General features: G+C 35.9%; 2 protein-coding genes across 2 annotated transcripts in view; both read left to right on the plus strand.

Annotated features, from left to right (window-relative positions):
• The first annotated feature begins 517 nt into the window (after positions 1-517).
• LOC122573864 (cilia- and flagella-associated protein 69-like) lies at positions 518-4,643 on the plus strand. The gene is made up of 11 exons (XM_043740789.1): positions 518-809; positions 887-1,319; positions 1,413-1,653; positions 1,719-2,019; positions 2,098-2,279; positions 2,350-2,501; positions 2,594-2,798; positions 2,866-3,173; positions 3,246-3,460; positions 3,542-3,973; positions 4,093-4,643. The coding sequence occupies exons 1-11, from the start codon at positions 531-533 to the stop codon at positions 4,288-4,290; spliced, it is 2,946 nt and encodes a 981-aa protein (XP_043596724.1). The 5' UTR covers positions 518-530; the 3' UTR covers positions 4,291-4,643.
• Positions 4,644-4,798: 155 nt separating this feature from the next.
• The window catches only part of LOC122573850 (plexin domain-containing protein 2), a 46,125-nt gene continuing 27,053 nt past the window's right edge, over positions 4,799-23,870 (plus strand). Inside the window, exon 1 of the mRNA XM_043740768.1 lies at positions 4,799-5,454. Within this exon, the coding sequence (XP_043596703.1) occupies positions 5,328-5,454 (127 nt within the window). The 5' untranslated portion in view covers positions 4,799-5,327. The remainder of the gene's footprint in view (positions 5,455-23,870) is intronic.

The raw sequence follows: 23,870 nt of genomic DNA on the forward strand, positions 1-23,870 counted from the left end.
GGGCGCCATTAGTCCGAGTATTCGCTTGTACTTATATATGTGTACGTTTCGCCTGCGTAAGTATTGTGTTGTAAACTCCAGAATAATATTGTGGTTATTTGAATTTTTCATGAAATTTATGTGGTACTTGTAGTTACAGAAGGTAAGAATTTGTTTACCTACCTTCTTTTTTAGCGTCTTCTATATATATTATTTTTAAAATAATGTAAAATTTGTTATATGTGTACAAATGAATCATTTAATACAATAGTAGTGTAAGTTAAAAAAGTTGATTACTTGGTAATGAGATGATGAGATAAAGCAAAAATTCTCTAAAGGGTCAACTATGCGATTCTTACTTATTTTGCTATCCATCGTGAAACTAATGCAGATATGCCTATTCCACTTATGTTTAAACGAGGGTTATGCTTTCGAGATTAATGTTTAACTAAAAGGGTGAAAGACTGACTTATACCACTTTTGCATTAAACGGCTCAACAGTTTTATATTGTATCTATGACAAACATATCGTACCAAAAAAATAGCGACATATGGAGGAAAATAAAACTGCAATACATGATCTTAATAAATTGGAAGTTAAAGATGTTTGGAAAGAATTTTATTGTCCAAAATATGTTACCCACCTTTGTCCTAAAACTGACAAATTATCAAAAGAAATATTAGATTTCTACGAACAATTAAAACTGGATACTAATCATATTCTAGAAAAATTGGACAAACTCATATCTGATCCTATAACAAGTGATAGCATAGTTCGCATATGCAGACTTTTATATGATTATCGTGACAAAGTAGGAGATGATGGCTATGTATCCTTTAACAAGCATAATTTTAGTATATTAATTATTTTATTACCAATGAGAGGAATTTCCTTACAAATTCTCAGAAAGTTAAAGATTTACCATTGGTAATAAAAGTATTGAAGTTTTTGGGTGAAAATGTTAAAACAGTTAAAGAATATGAGATACATCTTGATAGAATGTTAGAGCTTTGTAATGTACCACCCATATTAGAAAAGCCATCCGAAAGTGTAATTCATATTGATATAATGGAACAATATTTTACATTGCTAGGACATCTTCTTGTAGTCTTACCTACAAAGCAGCAAACATTAAGAATTCATAAGGCTCTTGATTCTTTGTTATTAAAAGAACAAGTAAGAAATGTTCCTACAATAAAAGTTGAACATTGTCGTAAAGCTATGGAAAACTCTAGGTTACCATTAACTGTGACTGAATTGTTGCAAGCTTCTTTTCTAGGAATGTATCCAAAAATTTTAGAACTAGTTTTCTTACTTTCATCCATCTCTCATAAATGTTGTACGTACTGAGAAATCCATATTTTAATTGGAAGGTCTAATAAATATTTAAAGAACTATATTTTCTATTATATTTTTATAATATTAAATAAAGGTTATAGAATGCTGGAAGCTAATATACTCAATGTTATATTTATAAGAATGGATCTTCCTTATGCAATTCAATTACAATGTACACGGCCTCCTGACTTATTGTTAGAGGGGGAAGAATATAGTGATGAAACAACTCTTTTGATAATGAATACTCTGTGGAGCTTGATGAAATCTATTACTTCTTCTAATAATATGCCAAGAAATTTAAAGGAAAATTTGAAACCAACTCATTGTGTTTTATGGTAATATATTTAGGCGTATGAAATAATATATTGCATTAATTATGAAATTAATTTATATTGTACAGGGGCCTATGTTATGCTTTCAAGCGACAGATATGTCATAGCCAATATAGAAAATTTAGTGCCAAGATTAGAAATGAAATCGCTATGATAATTCTTATAATTTCAATTAGCTTACCTTCTTGGAACCTTGTTAGTAGCGGTATAGCTGATGCTGTTATTAAATATTTAATTGGAATTGAATTTGGGTCTACTACAATATTTTCAAAAGTGATAAAATTTGGTAGAACTACTGATGATTTGCATTTTGAAAAAACTTTATTATTAATTGTTACACATTTAGCAGAAGTTGATGCTTGTATTTTTGTAATTACTTTCTCTCTTTCTCTTCTTTTTTAATTGTAAGAAACATTTTAATGTTAATGTTAATGTTATCTACAATAGTTAATGATACAGAGAAAACTGATGCAAACTGTACTTCAAATTGTTAATCCAGATATTGAGGGAACGAAAGTTACTTGGAGCACATCTCAATTTTGGGATTTATGGATTCATGCTGTAAATGCTTTATCTATATTGGCACCAAAAATGCCAGAACAATTCATAGAATATGATGGTGCTATTAGGTTGTCAAAATAGATAAATATACATCTCTCTTTGTTTTTATGATGTAAAATAATTCTCAATATTTTATAGATTATGTGTAATGCTAGAATGGTGTCTAAATACAAAATTTGATATCAAAATAGTAATGAACTGTATAAAAACAATTTGCACAATTATTCTGAGTAATAATAAATATTTATTAGAATACTTACGAGAATATGGAATTATATCATCATTAATTAGTTAGTTTTTTATCTATACATTATATTGACAAAATTTTGTTACTTTTCAATTCTACAATATATAATAATTTTTTCTTTTTTATGGACTAAAGAACTTATTAAGTATATTTTGAAATTTGAAAAACTCAAAGTAAAGGAGCAAAAGGTTTTAACACTGGCATTAATATCAGTTGAAAGACTCATGAGAAAACAAAAATTTTACCATGATATATATGGAGACTATAGTATTACATTCATCATGGAACTATTATTTCGTTGTATTTATCAGAAAGATAGTGAATTCCAACTGGATCAACGGTAATATACGTGTATATAACAACAAAATGGGAATATATAAATATTATTATGTAAAAAATGTTGTTAGTCTTTTACTAGCAATAGGCTCGTATATTTGGGAATGCATAATATGGTCTCCTAAAAATCTTGAAAAATTTATTCGATATGGTGGAGTGTATGTTATTCTTGATCTCATTGAAATTGTTCCATATTGTCCTCGTTGCTTATTTCTTGCCGTTTTTACCGATATGTGCGATAATTTCTTTTGTGGGCCATTTTTATGTACATGGAGGGCTACTGATAAAAGAACAGGGTTAATGTCTTTACTAGCAAAAATATGGAGAGAAGAAGAAATACGGATTGAAGTTAAAAGAAATGTGGATGGCACTGTAAAAGGCAAATAATAAAAATAATTTTAATTACTAATATTTTTATAAAAACTTGAATACACTGTTTACTATCTGTTAGACGTGAAATTACCCCAAATGAGTAAGAAGCAGTGGTTAAATACTTACTGCATAAAATTAGCTAGAGATAATAGCCCAGCAATAATTGACATGATTGGTTCAGTTAGATCAAAAATATTTAGTATTTGCAAAATAATTGAAAGAGATAATGAAAATTATGAAATGGCCAAGGAACATTATAAAAAATTACATGCTAATCTTTCAATGGAAGATAGAGTAAGTTGTACAAAAATATTTATTAAATTTCATCCTGTACTTAACATTTGATGTGATTTGTATTGCTTAATATCTTTTCAGATTACGATATCTACCATAGAATTATATTTTACATTGAAATTAGGTCAAGTATGGATAGAAGTTGCTAAATATTTTGAGCAAGTTGGCATTACTCCTCTTGGTATGGATGGTCAAGCACTTTTCTTGATGACTCAACGTTATCTTTTGTGGGGTAAAATGACAAAAGAGAGACAAGCCAGAATAATACAATCTATAGAAAAAGAGGAAGACATAGAAGAAAAAGACGAATATGCAAGGATCCGTAATTCTAAGCTTATTTTAGCATTAGATGCATTTGATGAAATAGATTATATGTATAGAACGACAGATAGATCATATAGGATAAAGAAAAAGTATGAACAATTACGACAAATTAATTTAGCTTTAAAGTTCCCATCTATCTCAGATGATTCGCATTGTCATAGGACATTCCAAGATAAAATAATGGTTACGGTAAACATGATATACTTGAATTAAGCTTCCAATGCTATATTTTCTTACTACCTTTGCTTTTCTCTTCAAAAATTAACCTTTTATGTGTAAATACTATTTTCTTCAATCATTTCATACAGGCTATATTTAATCAACATCAAACAGTAAGCAGCGGTTTGACAACAGATCCATGTTTAAGTCAAATGAAATTGGGGAAAATTGTCCCTATTTCTCCTTGTGATTCCTACATTTCTGATATAACATATGATACTGAATTACTTCCATCTTCTTTATCAAGTACCTGTCTCTCTAACATAGAAAAGTTCTTAGAAAATTAATAATTCCTAATAATTAAGATGATAAATTAAAAGTTTTATTTAGTAAATGCCAAATTTTATTTGAATAAACTCCATTATTATCATCTTTGGAGACTATAGAGATCTTTATTGCCGGCATGAATAATATAAATATGATTTTTCCCCTTTTTTGAAACATTTTGATAATAATTCAAATACAATTTTAAAATTGATCTTTCCACTTTTATCGAATAAGAGAAATTGAGGTAAAATAGTTGTATGTTTTATTATTTCCTTTTAATCACCAATATTGAATCTTTTATCGGTGTTATAAAAGAAAACCTTATTTAACAAAAGTTTTAACAAATCAATAAAAAATCGAAAGTTTCTCCAATAGATATATCGGGCAAAGCTAGCGACGACTCGATTGGTTCCTATCGCTTGATTATCTCAACTGTAGATTCATTATTATCTAGATAACGTAACGGATACTCTAGCTGGAGAGCGTACGAAGAATGCGGCGGCAAGTCAGTGAGTGCCAACATGCCGTTCCTGCCACAAGCGATCGCCGTTGTCGTTCTCATCCGTCTGGTACCGGTTTAAAGACGTGTCGTGGAACGTGAAACCAAGTGCTCGGCTGCCTGTCTCGCCTTCTCGCGTACAGTTCGTGCCTGCTCGTGAATGAAACATATAAATCGCCGTATAAGCCGCACGTTCATGTTCAAATAGCCACCCGTCGTAGAAAATCGTGTTTTCGATGACATTTGTGACTATCGCGGTGAACGTTTATGTAAGACGACCGATTAAGCCTAGCCCAAATTGTTTCGTCGATTACAATTTCCCAAACTTTTCACCCGGTTTCCTTTTCTAGCATCGGTTTACCTCCCATCCGACATTTCATTTATCGGGGTGTTTCCGTCTTTATCTCTCGTTTCTCGTTTCATCTCTATCGTTTCCCCATACCCCCTCCCTCTGTTCATCCTTCCGTCATCGTCTGGTCGACCGCGGGAGGCAGACGGGACACGAAGCGCACGGATTTATATTCGTGTAGCGCAGGAGAGTTTAGCAGCTTCGTAAATATGGCGTGTGAACGGTGGTGTTTTAACCGTGGCTGTGACGAAGCTCCTCGACGATGGCTCTACATCCTGTTCCTGGCCTTCTGTGTGCTCGAGCATCTCGGTTCGAGCATCGCGGACAGCGAGTTCAGTGAGTCTTTTCAACTTGTTGCACCTCCTATGCTTTCTTCTCTTTCTCGTGAGCGAGTCGAGAAAGAGAGGATGTTTCTCCACGGTCGGGAAAAGAAATCGCTTCGTAGCTAGGAAAGACGCTTCGCAGATTATCTACCTCAGGAACCAGATAAGAAGAACAATCGAGAAAAAGAGAGAAAGAGGAAAGAAACATTTCTTCTCGTCGATGGTACCAACGAGAAAACGGACGTACGGTTCTTCCTACGCGTGCTACTACGCAATTTCACTTGTAGCGTGACTGTCCCCTTTAAAGAAACAACTTCCCTCGTCTTCGTCCTTTCTGTTACATGGTTTCGGTCGTGGTAACGAAACTCTCGTTCGTCGAGTCTAACCGCATTCGTTAATTATACATATTTTTACTCTTACTTAAGAAGCGATTAATCCATTATTTTTTTTTACAAAAAAATACCCCTCTTCATTCTTAAATGAATTCCTCTTTCTCTCTTTTTATTCGACAACTCCTTGCTTATTCGTATCTGAGAATCTGATGATTAATACCATCCTCATTAGCAAGATTGCAATGCGGTGATATGTTATCGTTGCAATTATGTAATTACATAGTCTTGACATACAATAGATAAAAGGAAATATCTATTTCTATATGTATATTAATTAGAAGGATTTCTGGAATTGATGGAAGTCTGCTCGCGACAACGCGATCGACGGCAACCAGTAATATGCTTTTTGTCCTATTTATGTTATTCGATCCCGTTCGTTCTATCGATCGTGACGGCAATTTTTTTGCAGTCGTTAACCTTTCTCGTTATACATACGTTTATCTCGCTTACTATTAGGAAAACAAAATTACTTCTTTCCTTTCGCTAAGTGCTCTGTAATTTTCTATTGTAACAATAACGTATAGTATACGTGCAATACGGAACGCTTCATGAAAACTTCCACGACATGACAACATATTTGAGAGGCGGAACCAAGTTTTAGATTTAACGATAATAATAATTCATCTATGGACATTTATACATTTACAGGAAGTTTAACGATGAAGAAATATCTAGAACGATATAAAAGTATAGAAAATATCGAAAGTACGCGCTCTTATGGCAGCTGCTTAGGTTCTAGTCTTTGTAATTGTAATCATAAAAATATTAATTTACGTAAACTTGCGTGCAGTCCAATAATAATAGTAATTAGATGTAATCATCCACGTTTAACAGAGAAGTTAAGTTTTCTAACCTTGCTGTTGCGTCGAAGAAAAAGCGAGTCAGAGAGAGACGAGGGAAGGAGAAAAAAAATAAAAAAAGAACACGTGCGTCGTAATCTTTTTCCGTGCACGGATTGGACGATGGTTGAAATTTCTGAAATGACAGATCGAAAGGTTATCACGGTTCGTTGTGTCTCTTTAGATTTCTCCCGCACAGTCGATTCTGTTCATAATTTTGTGAAATGTCGCTGTTCATGCGAACCTGCCACAATGGCCACAGGGCCACCAGTGTTTTATGTACGCGCGCCATAGTGGAACGTTGTGGTGGCATGTTTCCTTTTTTTTTTTTTTATTACTCCGTTAGTGCGATGTAACGGAGATTACCGTACTTTATTTTTATTTAACGTTTAATCTTTTTAAATCGAGTCTCTCTTCTTGCCGTTTTAATACGTATCGTCCATACGTATTATTTACGTATATGCAGGATTCACCCATTCTTTTCCTCTTCGTGCTACAATTGAACATTGCTATGCTACTTTTACGATAGACGTATTAATATTTTAAATACGTCAGCAATACAATTTTCATTTTCGTTTCTCATCATCTCTTTCGCGTACAAATCGACAGTGCTGTACAATTCTTGCGGAACATTTTAAATACGCCATCGATATACCTATTAACCTTGCAATGTTCAACAGAGAAATGCCTGACAGCTTATAATTATTATAATTACGCAGAAAAGGTAATATTTGCTAATAAATGACACAATAGATATATAAAAAATATTCCTGCGTAGAATGCGAACGCGTTTTTTCTCTACGAGCAATTTTATAAGTTTATATTTTTACGCTTCATTAATTTTGGCAACGTATTTCATTTAATTATATCGAAAAAGATAATATTCGCCATATACGAGTTAATTGTTGCAAATTTTGCCACGCAACATTTAATGCGCATAACTATTACGTAACAGATGGCCAAGGACTTATCTCACTCTGTGTTTCATTTACTTCCTTTCCTCTCACTTGTTTCGTTACCGTTCCTAGATATATTCATATCCTATACATAAAGTCGTAGCTGCAAGCATGAATCAACGTGTTATTTTCTTTTTCTCTCTTTATCGAATAACGCATTAAAATGCCATTAGCTGTTTGATCTCGTTTACGTTAAACTCTCGCTCGGTAAAATTACAAGTATGAAAAAGTCCTTGAAAGAATCAATAGACTATTCTGTAACCAGCGTGTTGTGAGTTAACCACTGTTTAACTACTTTCATGAATAATTTATTTTCGTTATGTAACAATAAACGAAGTTGATTACCTTACAATTCAGACTCAATATACGATGAAAATAATCCATACTAGTTTTATAGACAATCTGCTTCCGTTACATAATAATATAAAAAAAAAAAAGGTAATAATTGAATTCCTTTCAAATCAAGGAACCAACTCGATTTTACTTCAAACTTGGGAGCACGTTCCAAGTCAAATGAAACAGCGAGTTTACATTGGTAAAGCGTTTCAGATCGCTCGATTAACCAGCATGAGAGTAAAAAATTGAAGGAATATTTCAGCAGTTCCTGTTGGGCTTCGCGGTTGAAACTAACGCGGCGGCCTCATTCGAACAAAGTTAAGGCTTCGTACTGTTTACTGTTAGCAGTAGGAAAGTTCAATGAAAGAATGAAGGCGCAATGCGTGATTGTAATACGACTGTATGCTAGGGTCAATATATACGTAGGTTAACCTTTAGATATCGATTTGAGTAAATGTCAACGAAATCGTAGGAAATGTTCCGTTCTTACATTAATCATCCATTGCCAAGATTACTTTGATATAGCGTATACATTTTGCAAGGATCGGAAAATTACCTTTCGATAAGGGCTTTATATCCGATATTATGTTACGCTATATTATATCTACTGATAACGGATTACAGAAACTTCAAATATTTCCATATATCTTGAAATTAAAAAAAAGATGTTAAAAAACAGAAGATAGAACGTTTTAACGAAGGAGGGAATTACACGAGATAGAGAGCCGAGAATCGTGACGAATCTATTTCGTAAAGCACCAAGAATCGTATAGGTTCACACGTTTGTGATACACGATGGCATCGCGATGGTATTGGTTAGCACGATTGCCCCATCGATTCCATTATTTTTTCCTGTGGCCCGATTCTCGAAGGCCCCTTCTCGGAACTCTCGTTTCGAACAAAAAGGGTGCTTGTACGAGTGCCAGTGTATAGCTGTGTGTATAGCTCGTTTCGAGTGGTTTTCACGGCGACAATCGACGACTCGGTCCTCGATCGGGACGAAGCGGTAGAGAAGGCGTGACGAGAGTGGCCACTCGCGTGAAACAAGTCGAAATTACCGGCACAAAGGACTGCGAAACGCGAGCGGTCCTCTCAGCGGAGGAAAAGCGGCATTGCGCTTTCCAAGCTTCATCCCCTCTTACTCCTTTGATTTTTCTGCCGATTGGCTGCACGCACGAATGCACCACGCTCGTTTCAAGGTTAAAGAAACAATTCAGCGACAGTGGCAGAGTCGTACACTGTTGTTTATACACGGTTCTACTACAGCGGATCCTGAGAGTTTCGCGAGTTTTTAAACCGTTTTTAAAGGAGCATGATTCGATCGACGAGTCGAGTTGTTATTTAAAATTGCTTTCACAATTTTCCATACGTTTTGGCAAACATACGTGTCTAAGTATGATACATTTTTACGGCTAGTATTATTCTTCCGCGATATATTCCTTTATGTATCCTTCCGTGATATATTCTTACTTAATGCCAAATCATATTTACGTAGCATTTCAAACATACGATATGCATTTACGATGTTTTCATACCGCTTGCTCGTATTCTTCTGCTCAATGTTTACTTCGCTTATCAATGATACTCCATCAGAGATATGTTTACATAAACCTGAGCGATACGAAATCATCGCACCACCACTCTCACACGATACACGCGATATTCGTACATTTTTGTAGCCTAACCGTTGTACTTTCTCGCGGTTTGTATTTTCGATGGTATTCCACGAAAGCGCAGATTACTTGGCAAAATAAACATTTCGTAGAAGTTTGTTCCAACCGTGTAATCGAACCTCGACGTGAAATTTGGATGTAAATATTTATGGTCTGACAGTGTGTTTAATTTTTGAGCATTTGACAAAGGATCAACTGATGCCACTTTTCATTCTCTAATCTATTTCAGTTAATTTATATCGTTGAATTCTTCATATTCCGATCGAATCGAATAAGTACGATTAATGTTTGTTAAAACATTGTTAAAAGAAAAAGAAAAAAATGATTCAGTAACGATAACTTTGCCGCAAAATAATTTTGACGCTTCCCTAATTTCATGCATAATACGTTGTTTTGCTAGAAATGTTCCCTATCTTGGCCGATCGCGGGAGTTCACAATACTCGTACAGATATTAGATAAATTATCCGTGAATCATATCTGCTGTTAGATTTCTTACAGCACGGAAAGTTCAACGTTCCTCTCGAATTAGTTCTTCGGATCGACGCTTGCGTTATTTGCGTCACGTTCCAACTAAAAATAGAAAACATCTAGTCCTCGTGACAATACATCGGACCCCATATTTCACTGTATTATTCGCTCGAGCGATATTTTAATATTAATTATGATGTAATATTAATATTAAATTAAAAAAAAAAACCAAATTTCAAGCTGGAGTCAATGCGTAGAATTAATCTGTTTATATATAACGCCCCTACCATACGTATCATCAAGATATTCCTTATCGAGCAAAAAGCCATTTCCTATTCTTGCTAAATCTGTTTAAGCATTTACCTTATCTATTCAAGTCTGCTTTATATTCATCTTATAGAGAAACGTTCCACTTTTAAGTATCGGAATGTAATAACTGAATTTATTAGATTGCGAATAAATTCTTATCGATAGATGTTTAACGGACGATTAGTGTTGCATTAATGAAACATTTAGAAGCGTAAAAACCTATAGACAGCACGCAATATGCGAGCATACGACGCATAAAATATTCAAACTACTTATTATGCATAAACAAGCGCGGTCTAGACACTTGATAACTTCACTTCATTTCAATGAACGGTTTATAATTTGTTCATATTAATTCCACACGTGCAAAAGTACTCGCACGCGTCGTAGAAATTTCTTTTCGCAGTTGATACACGTCGCGCAAACGCAGCACATTTTGCGAGAAGTTGGAGAGAAATAGACGCAACGGTCAAAGGTGTGTAAGAAATCGAAGCGATCGAACACTTGCACGACAATTTGCATTTTCAAACTGCAACAATTTCTTGCCTGAACAAGAATTTTTATGGCGTTAGTTCTCTAACGAAACGTTTCTGTCATTACGCGATAGAACGATACGCAGATCAGACTATTAAACGTTTCTCTATCGGACAACAAGTGTATGAATTTGTACCAATTTTCGAGCATGCTCGCTCGTTTGTCTGTGCGCTACTACCTGGTCAAATTATGGTTTTTAGCAGAATATGTTTCTTCCTTTTGTTCCACGGAGTCAAACGTAAACGTCCTTTGCACCCGTTTGGCTGCGTGCCATCACATTCGGAGAAACCCATCTGAAATAATAAATTTCCTGTTTCGACTTTGTTTCGTGCCTGTCGCGTTTGGCGCAACTTTTAAGAGCGATCTTTACTGAGCATTCAGACAGATCAATATTATCGTCAATATTTAAGTTTTTCGATATTGTATCGATGTTATACGTACATATATCGGTCGTCTGAACGCTGTTTGAGAACTACGTTTTGATAGGAGAGACGTTCGTATAGTGCTGGCAACTTGGAGAACATCTCTTCGACGAATTTTAGGCACACGTGGAACATGTTAAAATTAGAATTATCGTTATCAGTCGGATTGCGGATACTTATGCGAATTCCTATTTTTACGGATATAATTAAAAAAAATGGAATCTAAGCGAAGAATCATTTTACTCGCAGAATATTATCTGGGCTACGAATGTTTATGCTGTTATAGGAAATTTATAGTAGGATAATATGTCGAAAGTAAGCGTACTTATTCTAATATTCAGTAGAAAATTTCTGATTTACGTTCCATTTGTTTAATCGCATTAATCGTATTTGTAATCTAGTTATGATAAGTAGTACCGTAGTTTGAATATTTTATATATTTTTCCATTTTTATTTCTACGTTACGTGCCATCCTGTGCATCGCTGCAGTTTCAGATTTCCTATAAGTGCACAAAGAAACCGCGGTCTGATTATCAGAATCGTAGAACGTTTGGGACCAGATATCTCTAAAAACAGTACTCAGTAGAATTATAAATTATCATTTCTTATCTGCCGTTTTAATTAACCACAGAGATAGTTGATGATTTACGGGATGCGGGGAAAATTTGCAGATGTCGGCTATATTTCCCCTATCTTTTATCGAAAATGCAACGTTCGAACGAGTGCGAATCACGGACCAGAAAACTTGGACTGCTATCGACGGAGGGAAAGCGGCTTCAAACGTGAAGAGACACGCAGTGACGCGCGAAAGTATTTGAACTCTTATCGCAGAAAATGCTTGCGAATATGTTTTACGCTTTATCTGTTACTGAAATTTCATCTGCGCTGTAACGAAACATGATTCTCCTGATTACATTGATAAAATCTGAAACCAAAAATATAAATATTACATACGTGTTACGAGTCATTTACAGCGAACATATAATTAGCGCGAAAGACGTGGCCATAAGTACTATAACTTATTAATACTTAATACAATGTCTAATTAATTTGTTAATACAATGAAGGATCAAATGAAAATTGTTCGAATACCTCGGTGAAAGTATCTTGAGATAAATTGCGATAAATATCTTCTAACTTATAATATGTACACGATGGTCGATACCATCATGGTAATAATTGTTTCACTGTAACGTTAATGAAATTTCTAAATGTTCTTTTCCACACGAATAATATATTCATGAGTAATCTCTGTAAGCGTCGAGACACTTTGGCGAGCCATTGTATGATTCCTCGTTCCAACTCTACGGTTTACTAACATTATTAACACTAACTGTTCAAATACTTTTACTGATCTCTGCGTAATACACCTATATTTCTAATGTATATCCTCAACTATCCCTATATATATATATTTTCAGATTCGTTTCAAATATCAATACACCTAATCGCAGTCGTGTGCCATTACGATTTTAATGAAATTTCAAAACGTTTTAATATAATCGTAAGATGTTTCTCCATGGGTGTTCAAATACTTTTGCGAGCCATTACGTGTGTTCAGTTGGAAATAGAAAGTAAAAAAATGAAGGAGAGAAAGAGAGAGAAGGAGGGCAACTCGAGAATACCGAGAGCTGAGAGTTAATGAAACTTCAAAACGTTTTAATATAATCGCAAGAAGTTTCCATAGGTGTTCAAATACTTTTGCGAGCCATTACGTGTGTTCAGTTGGAAATAGAAAGTAAAAAAATGAAGGAGAGAAAGAGAGAGAAGGAGGAAGACTCGAGAATACCGAGAACTGAGAGTACCGGGCAGCACGTGTGCGTCTTATCGTCTTTTTTTGCCATTGGCAGCGCAAAGAACAAGTAGCATAACAACGTATTCACGAAGCGAACACGAAGATGCGTACACGCGGCCGCACGTATCCGGTTTCTGCGACGTATATCGCGTTCAATACGCCTGTAACACGACATAATCCTATATCGTGTTCCTCGAGGATCGGTGCAACGAACGTTACGAATACCCGCAACAGACGGTCTTTTAAGCTGCTTCCTTCGGTAAATCTATACCTTCGCCGCATGCCGCTACCTCCGGGCATTCGTTCGTACGCTTGTCTCGCTTCTTTTTCCGTCGTTGAACGTCTGCTAAGCTTTTGTCGTGTCGAATCGCGTACGAATGATCTTTCTCTACGAAGAAGATATAGCACACCCGGTAGATGTCGAAATTCGGAGACTCGCAACCCTTTCCACTCTTTGACATAGTTCAAGATTTAAACTAGGAAGTATAACGTTGGAAATAAGACCATAGGGAAAATCAAAAAGAAACACTTGCTGTTAGATAAATTGAAAGATAGCGCGAAATAGCAGAAACAAACGCTAGTGCTAACGAGAGAAATATTAAAGTGGATGGCACGCACGGCCAAGGAGAAATTTCGAGAAGGGTGCAGCATCCGAGTGAAACACCCACGTACCCCATTTTATACGGTCATTGAGTCTTCCTTTCGCGGATGGCCCTGCTGATTATACTTAATTGGACCATGTCTTGCACACTCGTCGCCTCAATATACCAGTACAAATAATGGGTCAAACACATTGTGGATAAGTGTCGTGTTAAGTATCGGACTTAATCGTCCCTGTCGCAATTCCGCGAGCGCGTTACATTTGTTGTGACTACGTGCTTCGACGTTGGCCTCGTTTCATGCATAATTAAATACAAACTAAATCGATAGATCGCTCGCTAAGTAATTAAAAAAATGTTCGATGATACCACGAGTACAGATAAATACTTGTCGCTGTTTCTATTATACGTAGTACGTAATTTTCGGTTGGACAACGAACCGAAAAAGCATTCCGTTATTGTCTTTGATTTAATTGATTCAGTGTAATGGTATGAGAAAATAGGCGTCCTAACTGCAAAGTCTGCCTCGAGCGATACGTTACATCACAACTAACCGTATCTTGTAGCGGTAGATATTTGTGCAAATCATGTCAACAATCTCCTAAACGCGTACAGCATGCTAGTTCCCAGCGTTCTACTGGTAAACGATAAGTAAACTCGTCCCTCGATTTACACGAGGCGTCTGTTCCACGTGGATTCGTTCTACGCAAATGAAAATCGTGTAAATAAAGTCTGGCAGTACGCGAGAAATAAAATTGACAATAAAAGTTAGTACGTATAAATTTTAGAAATAATCTATTTATCTCAAATACCTTAACAGAAAATGTAACGCCGTTTCAAAAAACAGAAGTAAATTTTATTCGATGTCACTATCGCTATTGTAATTCGAAACGATCAACCCTTTCTTCTTAATCGGCACAAACGTATCATCTTCGTCGCTTGAAATATTCGGAAGTTCGACATCACTTCCATTGTCAATGTTAATTGCTACTGTATTATACCGTCAATGTTAAGTTACTGTTTACTTGCAGGAAAATATATCTTCCAGTCGCGTAAATTAAGGTCGCGCGTAAAAACTACTGCGTAAATCGAGAGACGAGTGTACAAGGTAAAAAACAAAAGAGGAAAAGACGAATGGTTCAAAGCGAGTTACGTATTCGCGATTATTCGATGTATGGCAAAAACAACGAAAGGTTTCCTTTTTTATTTAAAAAAGATACTGCAACCGCAAGATGCACATGGATTTTTGTATTATCGAAAAAAATATTATCGTAAATATATAGTTCGCTCCGAATCATTCATCTTTTTCCTTATCGTTTATGTTTTCCTATTTATCGTTTACGAGAAAAATGCTGCGAACTAATAACGTAAACACTCTGTATGCGTACATGTTGTTCGCGCTAATCTTTCTTCAACGACAGCAAGTTTCTTACTAAAGTATAAGAGCTTTCTCTTTTATGTTAAGCTCTACGCCGTGCTGTTCCATTTCGATCTATTTGCTACTATAATTTATTCTCTTTCACTGCAGAAACCAAGATACAGTAGAGACAATAATATACTATGGTATGTAAAAGTTCCGGCCACATAGATTTTCCACTTTATATTCCGAAAGCGATATCTACAAGAATTTTAAATAATACTTACTGCGGGTATAAAGACGTGACAAGCGAAAGGAAACAGTACAACAAATAGACAGCGTCGCGTAGTTAAATGTTAGATAAAATTTTCTAAAATATCACTTTCGTAATATGAAAAGGAAAAATTTATGTAACTAGAACCTATTGCACGCTAAAACGTATCCGCATGTTGGTAAGGCAACAAGTGCAAAAAGTTTCAACCGCTTAATCAACGATTTCATTTTTCTTTTAAAATCGAGGCTGTTAGAAAAATCATCGGAGAAATTAATTATGCAAGAAAAGAGTTAACGTTACATAAAATATAGTTTTGCTGTTTGCGTCGTGGTTCGCCGACAGTTTCGAGTTCGTTGCACTTTAAATCGGACGTACAACCTGAAAGGTGATCGACTTAGGGCTCGACTCACGCATGTATCATATGTATTCGTTTGCTTCTAGATAGAAGAAGTGTCTTGAGAAAATGTGTGCCGTCGAAACACACTCTCGGGCTCCTCTCGACGAAAGCTCATCCTCCTGTGGCGCCATTCTTTCCCTTCTGTAAATACGTAACATCACATACACATCACTCAATCGAAGCGTTCGGTCTATCGCGTCTCCTCCTACTTATCTTCGATAAACGTCGACGTTCCCTGTTGTTTCTTTTTTCTTTTTTCTCCTACGGAGATACCTATACTTCTATAGAAACATTCGTATATATATGCATGTCGGAGATGAAAGGACATCGGGGCTTTCCTTTTGGAATGTTTGTGAAATCCCCAATACCCTAATCCAGACTACGCTTTTATTATAGCTATACTTACGCAATAAAACTAAGAAGTAGTTGTAATGTTCTAATTCGATCATGGGTGCTTAAGGTTTATGACGATGGGCTTAGGCTCGAAGTGACATAATGGGTCACTGAACGTAACCACGGTCACAGAAGGGACGTGTACCTAACAGAGGTATGGAATAACAATATAGCTCTCCTTAAAAACAAAGATTGACCAGAGAGGTACGGAGAGGAGTATATAGGGGCAGTTCTATTTGGACTGCGAGAGAATTTATTGAGAGAAGTACTACTTGTACGTTGAGTCACACCAGGATCGTGTGTCACATCGCATTCGTTATTCCGTTGGCCGTGGATTCGTTATCGAACCTAAATACATTGTCATCGACATCTTGTTTGTCCGATTGCCGCTATTACTTGTAACTTCTTGTAATCATCACATCTGTATCAACGATCAGCTAGAATACATAACCACGATGGTCAATTCGAGTAAAGATTCGTCAAACGCTCAAAATTCCAACGCTAACCCGACATGTATATATATACAATTTTAATAGAAATGCAAAGAATATAAATGCGAAGATGGAAATTAGAAAAATTAGAAATGATCATTAAAGAGAGAATGTTGCTTTAATAAGTTTAATTAAAGCGTAGCGAGAAGAAACGAGGTAGTTAATGTCACGATTAATATTAACGAGCATCGTCATAGACGCCACTGTGTACGTTTATCGTCTGCGAGCAGGAGCTGCAAGTAAGTCCGAGTCAAACAATTCACGAGATAATTTCTACCAACCGAGATAAGCGACGTTCTTACTGTTAGCCTCGATATGGATTATTGACTCGATTCTTCGAGAACGTCGGCAACCTTAATGATTCCGCTCGGTTATATTTTATTAAAGGCATCGATTCAACGAACTAGTTGTTCGTTCTTAAGCTGTGCCAAAAGTAACAATTTGTACATGATATATCTATCGATTTCTGTTACATCATTATAAGACTTATTGTACGATCTAATCGCGTTATCCAACGACGTTTCAAACATTCGTATTATTTTTATTTTTATTTATTATTTATTATTGCTTAGTCCGTGACTATCGGCTTTGGACGAGCTTTCGGTTTTACATCTCTTTTACCCATTTCGCTCCTCTCCTCTTATCCAGTCTATTATATTGCACTCCCTTAATTACTTTATCTCTAAAAACTAATAGTTAGAAACTATTGCAACTTTTGGGCTTTTGCCTCCTTGCTGTGCTTCCTTCTTGTCGTTCCTCCTTGTCTTGTATTGCCCTTCTCTTCTCTATTATGCTTAGTTCTATTATGCTTTTAATTCTATTAATCCTTCTCCAGTCTCATTTAGTATTTCTTCTAAGTCCTTTGGTCCTCCCGTTATTTCGCATTCATCTATTTGTCTCAGGTCTTCTTCTTTCCTTTTACATAGTCTGCATCTTTTTTCTCCCTCTTCTTTTCAGTATTCCCTTGCTTTGGTCTCGTTTCCACGTCTGAATCTTGCTAATATTTTTCTGTCCTTCCACTTCATCCTCCTTCATCATCTAAGTACTTTGGTAATTTTTAATATTCATATTATTTCTTTCTTCAATCTGTAGAACGAGGGTCTTACTTTTGGCGTTTGCTTGTCAAAGTGTATTTGCAAATTGAACGTTTCGTTACATTACAATAATCGTTTCGTATGGGCGGTCGCTGCTTTATTCATATTACTCGGTTAGTAAGTCACTACATTCGTTCTTTATTTTTCTTCTTCTTTCCCCTTTTTTTTTTTTTTTTTTTGTATCTTCGTTACTTATGAAATATTTATAAATTGCGACTTGTTACGGTGATCCCGATGAAAGGGAACAGCAGTCTCGAGAGAAAACAAGCGATAAAAATACACGGTCATAAATGGAAGGTTAAATCAAGGCTACGAATGCATACGTTCATGCTCCCGATAATGATTACGCGTTCTATATGCGTGAATGCGTGACATACATTCCGATACGTTGATCGTAATCTCCTGCATTCAGCAGTGGTTTACCCTCATCCTTTCAACTGCATTGATACGAATATTTTTCAAACAGCCTTTAGTAAACGTGTGTATTAATTATATACGACTGTTTCTTTTTGTACTAATTATATACGGCTGTTTCTTTTTTTCCTTTTTTTAATAAAAAGGGCGTTAAAAAATGCGCGATTTTTCTGTCGAATTATTCAACAACGTTTTTTGTATTGTTTCATTTTTAAGCTTGCACAATATATTATGTGCATAAAAAATTCAGTGTCTCATGAATAAAATCGAAACAAACAGTGAGTAGAATTTTAAGTATAGCTACGACTTGAATACTTTCTTGTTTTCCATATCGTCCGTGTTGCTTTCTGCTTGATTGTTATGAGAAACGAGTGTGTGTGTATGGCATGCGCCGGCGACAAATTATTCAACATACTGAAAATAAATTACTGTTAACGTCGACTGTAATGTAAATAGGAGAATGATATAACAATCATTTGTTTAACGCGAGCGAATACTGACATTCTTTTTCTTTGCTTTGTTATTAGCGGTTGACCTTTAAGGGTACTTTCAGGCCTCATCAATAATATCGTCAATATTTCAAGGTTCTCAATATAGTTGCAGTTTGCCAATAAATATTGTTGACAATACGTATCGTCAATATTTACCGACAAACCACAATTTTTCTCATATGTTCGATATTTATCGACGATACATCTCAATTTCGAGTTAGCGTTCGTGCAACGATGTCGAGTAAGAAGCAAACTTGTGCAGCCATCATTTTAGCATCAACGAAGAAATCAAATAAGAAAGGAGTATGAGTTAGGGAGTGGCTTCTAAGAAGAGATGATATATTCACACACACAAATTTGTCGAAGTTCGAATATTCAGACGAAAAAATTTCCAAAATTATTTTCGTATGAGTAGCACGTGTCCCTTATACGTACTACGATGATGAGAATCTTGAAATATTTACGGTATATATATCGCACGTCTGAGAGCCACCTGAAGAGTTCAATCTGAAGCACACAGACGTGCCCTTCCTCGAATACAAGTTAAATAAAGAAATAAATTTTTTAAGAACTATTATAAAAATTATTTCTTATTTATTAATTATTATCTTTCAATTTATAGCCGACGGTTGTAGACTCTGTTTAGGACACGTCACATATTCAGAAATCTTTTTAACTCGTGCGGATGTTAAAAAGCGTTTGACGCGTTCACTTTCGTTCCACCGTACTTATTGCTACACGGTCTCAGTCAATTAATACGCGCTTGGCAATCACAACGTCGTTGATGTCCATGTAGAACACGTTGGCATATCGCTTCATCGACCTCGTTAGTGCCAAAAGAGTTTACCGAATGGCATTCGAATGAAACTCTATTTATATACGTATATATAGAGTCACTTCTATCGTCTGTATGTTCATAGTTCGCAGTATGCGGCTCGTTTCAATAGAACAGTCCTCGTATCCATTAAACGACAAAGAATGGAAGCGTAACATCGTCCAAAGAAGGAAGTTCGTATTAGATCGTTCACGTTATGTAGTTGCCAAATAGCGCACACGAATCCACTACGCACTCGATTTTTTATTGTGTCTTTATTATAATATTGCTGCTGTATACGTATTATCGAACAATATTTTAGACATTTTTTAACTCCCCTTCAATTCTTTCCAGAGCTTAACAATAATATTAATATTGCGGGGTGTAATATTATACTGTTACAGTCTGCCGCTATGAAATTATGCCTATTTATCAGGAGATATTCTTCATTTAATTGATAATATTTGTTTTAATATTAACGTAATCTTTATTATCGCCGCTTATCGTTTTTTTTTGTTTTCTAATTGTTTTGTTACCGGAGATCTAGTAATTAATTACAATAAGTTCGGGAGATTGGCCGCAGGCTAACGTGAAAGAATTCTAACGACTCTCCAGGCCAATTACCTCTAATTGAGTGGCTGTTGAAACGATTACTATTTCGTATTACATTTCATGGGATCGGTAATCCCATCGGTAGACACAAGATGATTATGATTTATAAGAACATTTATCCGTGTAGTAGACGTGTACGCAAATAACGTTTTATCATATCACTCGCCGCTATCATATCGCTAACAGAACTCACATGTTTCGTCCACGTACAGCTAACATTTTTATCGTTTTCGTATGCGTCGATCTGCTGCTCGAACAGTGATTGATGAACGCGTTTCAATTATCACGTTTCCTTCGACACACAGCTAAAGTGCAATTAGCCCGCTAATTAGTCACCGTAATCGGTTGGCGCCTGATTTTAAATAATCATTTCGAATAGTTGGCATAATATAGGAACTCCTAAATTAAAATACATCGAATAAAATGAGTAGTACTGACAGTGGTTTAACGAAGCTTGTAATTAACGATTACTTTAATGTTTAACGATTAATTACCGTGATATAATCCATCGATAGTTGCATTAGTATTAACGAGGTCTGGCCCTTTCGCGCTGTCCACGTAATTATTAGCGAAACTTTACGAGTCACAATTTTCATTTGTTAATAGATTCACAAGATATTGGTATTAATAAATTCCTTTGTATTATAATAACAAGTCTGGCGATGAAGCGAACGGAAGTTTAAATGCAAATTTTACAAATTGCAAATTGCCCAATTATTCTGCGCGACGCAAAATTATAAACTTACGAAGAGTAAAGAGTCTATAACTTGCTGCTACGATGTGTAACTTGTCAGTGATACTAATCGCGCGGTGGTAGCACGAAATATTTGTCAGTATTTGAAATACACATATCAGAAGTCTGAAAATAATAGATTTACGTGAAAAGAAGTTACTACTAAGCCAGTAGATACGTATTTACACGATGAATCACTGTGTACTGACTTGAAGATGAGAAAACAAATTTCTCCTAAAATTTCATAGAACTAGTCTTCCAAGACTATAGAGATAAATGTGTTGGTTTTCGAAAGACGTTTATCGTTCGTAGCACGCAAAGTATTTTCTCTTGCGGCGATATTCGAAGATACCTTATGTTGAATAAAAATATTCATTTTCCATACTGCCGCCACCTAATGGAAGGAAGTCTTCTTGGTTTCCCCTCTTCCATTTCTTCGCGCTTGTATCTATCGAGTCTTTGTGAGCATTTCCTTCTCTCTCCGGATGAAACTCGCAGAATTTTTCTCTCAGCACGACCCTTTCTGAAGAGAATTTGCAACGCGATATCCGATCGAAGCCACACGTCGAAGCGTTTTCTGTGTTTTTATTAGACGAACGTTTTAGCGCGATCGACGAGACACTGCTAGCACGACATGAATTGCAAAGCAGTTTCCTTTGTCCAGCAACGACCAGCACAGTAAAGTTCTTTGATTACTATGCGCGTAAAAGGAACCTCTGACAATTTATCGACTCGTGCCTGGAGGTTCGCGCTTAGACATTCTAATGTCCAGTCTTGTCGTCAGCTAATTTCCCAATGAAATTTTCAAGCGCAACACACGAATTTATCGAAAATAAAAGACCTGATAGAATCTCGATTATCCAAAGAGCAATTAAACACGCAAAAAGTGGATAGCCGAGTGACTGAAATTGTTCGAAACTGCGTTTCATATACAACAGATGACAATTTTTCTTGGTCTTTTAATTCATCTTCCTAATCTTCCTAAACTGTTTTTGAGTTATAAATGTCTTTTAGTAGTTTCCTCTTGCGCTGTTATATCTTGCTTGTTATTTAAAGTTTAGCCTTAAGTTTGCCTTTAACGCAGAATGTTGTTGGAATAAGAGCTGTTGGAGAAAGCTGTATCTTCGATCAATATTCCGCGAATCCGTGAAAAATAATTTTCTTCGTTGAATTTAATCGTGCAAGTTCACGGGGTATGATATTTTCGACGACTAAGCGAACTTCACAATAAACTCTAAGCCACAGACGAAATCCACGTTTCCTGAATTTAGCCACAACCGTTGAAACGGTTACTTGCTCGGTGGAAACTTTCGCCGCGTTGCGTCAACAGGTGAATTAGTCGGCATCGAAGCGGAAACTTGGTTTAATTCACCAAGAATATACTTCGCGGACACCTAATTCGCTTATCAACGGGAACATCCCGTTGTTAACAAAGATGATTCACGAAGAAAGAATTTTTTAAACTGTCGGTTAACCATGACGAAACGTATTGGACAATATCCTTACGAGTTTAGAATTTCCGAAATGAAAACACCGTCGCAAAGAAACTTTCAGCTGACCTGTACGCTTTCTCTTGCGCCATTATGCGGACCTATTGGCACATAAAATCGCATTACAAATCGAGTTATGCAAGTCATTTTAAAAATTATAATTAGGCCGCGATTTTTTATGACTTACTGACGCGCCATTTAAATCAGCAGAAACAGGAAATATTCAGAGTATAATACTCGTTAGGTGAAAAATAGACCTTTGTTTCCACCAGTCACACATATATCGAAATATATAGAAAACACAATTTTTGCCTAGGTTCTGATTTTTGGTCGCGTTCATAAAAATTACGAATCCTCGTAAAATATTTGTCGAGATCTAAATATCATTGTCTGCGTTACTGTATCATTCGTTGTTAAAAGAAACATCCAACTCGAGCAGGGTAAGTCTCCAATTTGCAGCAGCGTTTCTTTTACTTCTCGACGTATACACGCGTTCCGATGTTCGTATATAGCAAGTGTAACGTGGATTATATACGACCGGAATTATCTGGAATTGTTCAGTCAATTCCATGTAGCATCGGTTGAAGGTAACATCTGATGTCTGTAGTCGTATCGAAACGGACTGGAAGTCTCTCGTTTTTCTTGTTACAGGCATACCGAGAGGAACAATGATCGCTTTCACCAAAAACCGCGGCATGCGAACCCCGAGAAACGTTCGAGGTCTTTGGCCCTTTCTCCTCTCTCCTTTCGTCGAACACATATTTCTTGTTATCTTGGCTTTACAAGTATCGAAGGAGGAAATTATTCGGTGATCGGAAAATCGTGATTCATTGGAATACGGGGAAAGCGAATGCATAGGTCTCTGTTTCGCTTGCGATCCAGCTAAATCGCCACTGATATTCGCGAACGTCGTTACGTGGCTCGCTGACCTGAAAATCCTCCTACCGCATCGATATGCTTCGAAGTTTAAAAAATTTCTACGAGTTTCCAGAGAGCGTGGAACAAACGAGCCTCTTTTCTCCGCACTGTTCGAAGCGCGTTTTAATGAGCCTATCTTAATTAGATCGCTCAGTCAAAGACTTCTATAATCACGAAACTGAGTCGGCTTTAATTCTTGCAAATTTTAACATTGTATAATTCATCTTTGAGAAAAATGAAACGGCACGGAAGATGGTAATATGAATCCTCGAATAACGTAATTGCTTCGTCGCATTCCTGAATAAAGCGATTATTATGGATGAGATAAGTCTTCCTAATTTCATACACGTAATAATATTTTTAGCTACTGACGGATTAAATAATTTCATGGAAATATTTTAACGTAGCTCCTCCTTTGAAGATTTCATCGATCGCGAAAACTATTCTTTGATAAATGGTAATCTGGCGTACATATTCGTCCTCGATCAACGCAAGCATAGAAAGAAGACTAAAAAGGAAACACCCAACTGATCTCACAAAGGATATAAACTAAAAAACACGAAGATGGCACCCCGCTGGGGGTAACCGTCCACATGCTATTCAATCACATGTTACAACATTTTACCC

The sequence above is a fragment of the Bombus pyrosoma genome, linkage group LG12 (assembly GCF_014825855.1).
Source record: "Bombus pyrosoma isolate SC7728 linkage group LG12, ASM1482585v1, whole genome shotgun sequence".
Taxonomy (NCBI): Eukaryota; Metazoa; Arthropoda; class Insecta; order Hymenoptera; family Apidae; genus Bombus; species Bombus pyrosoma.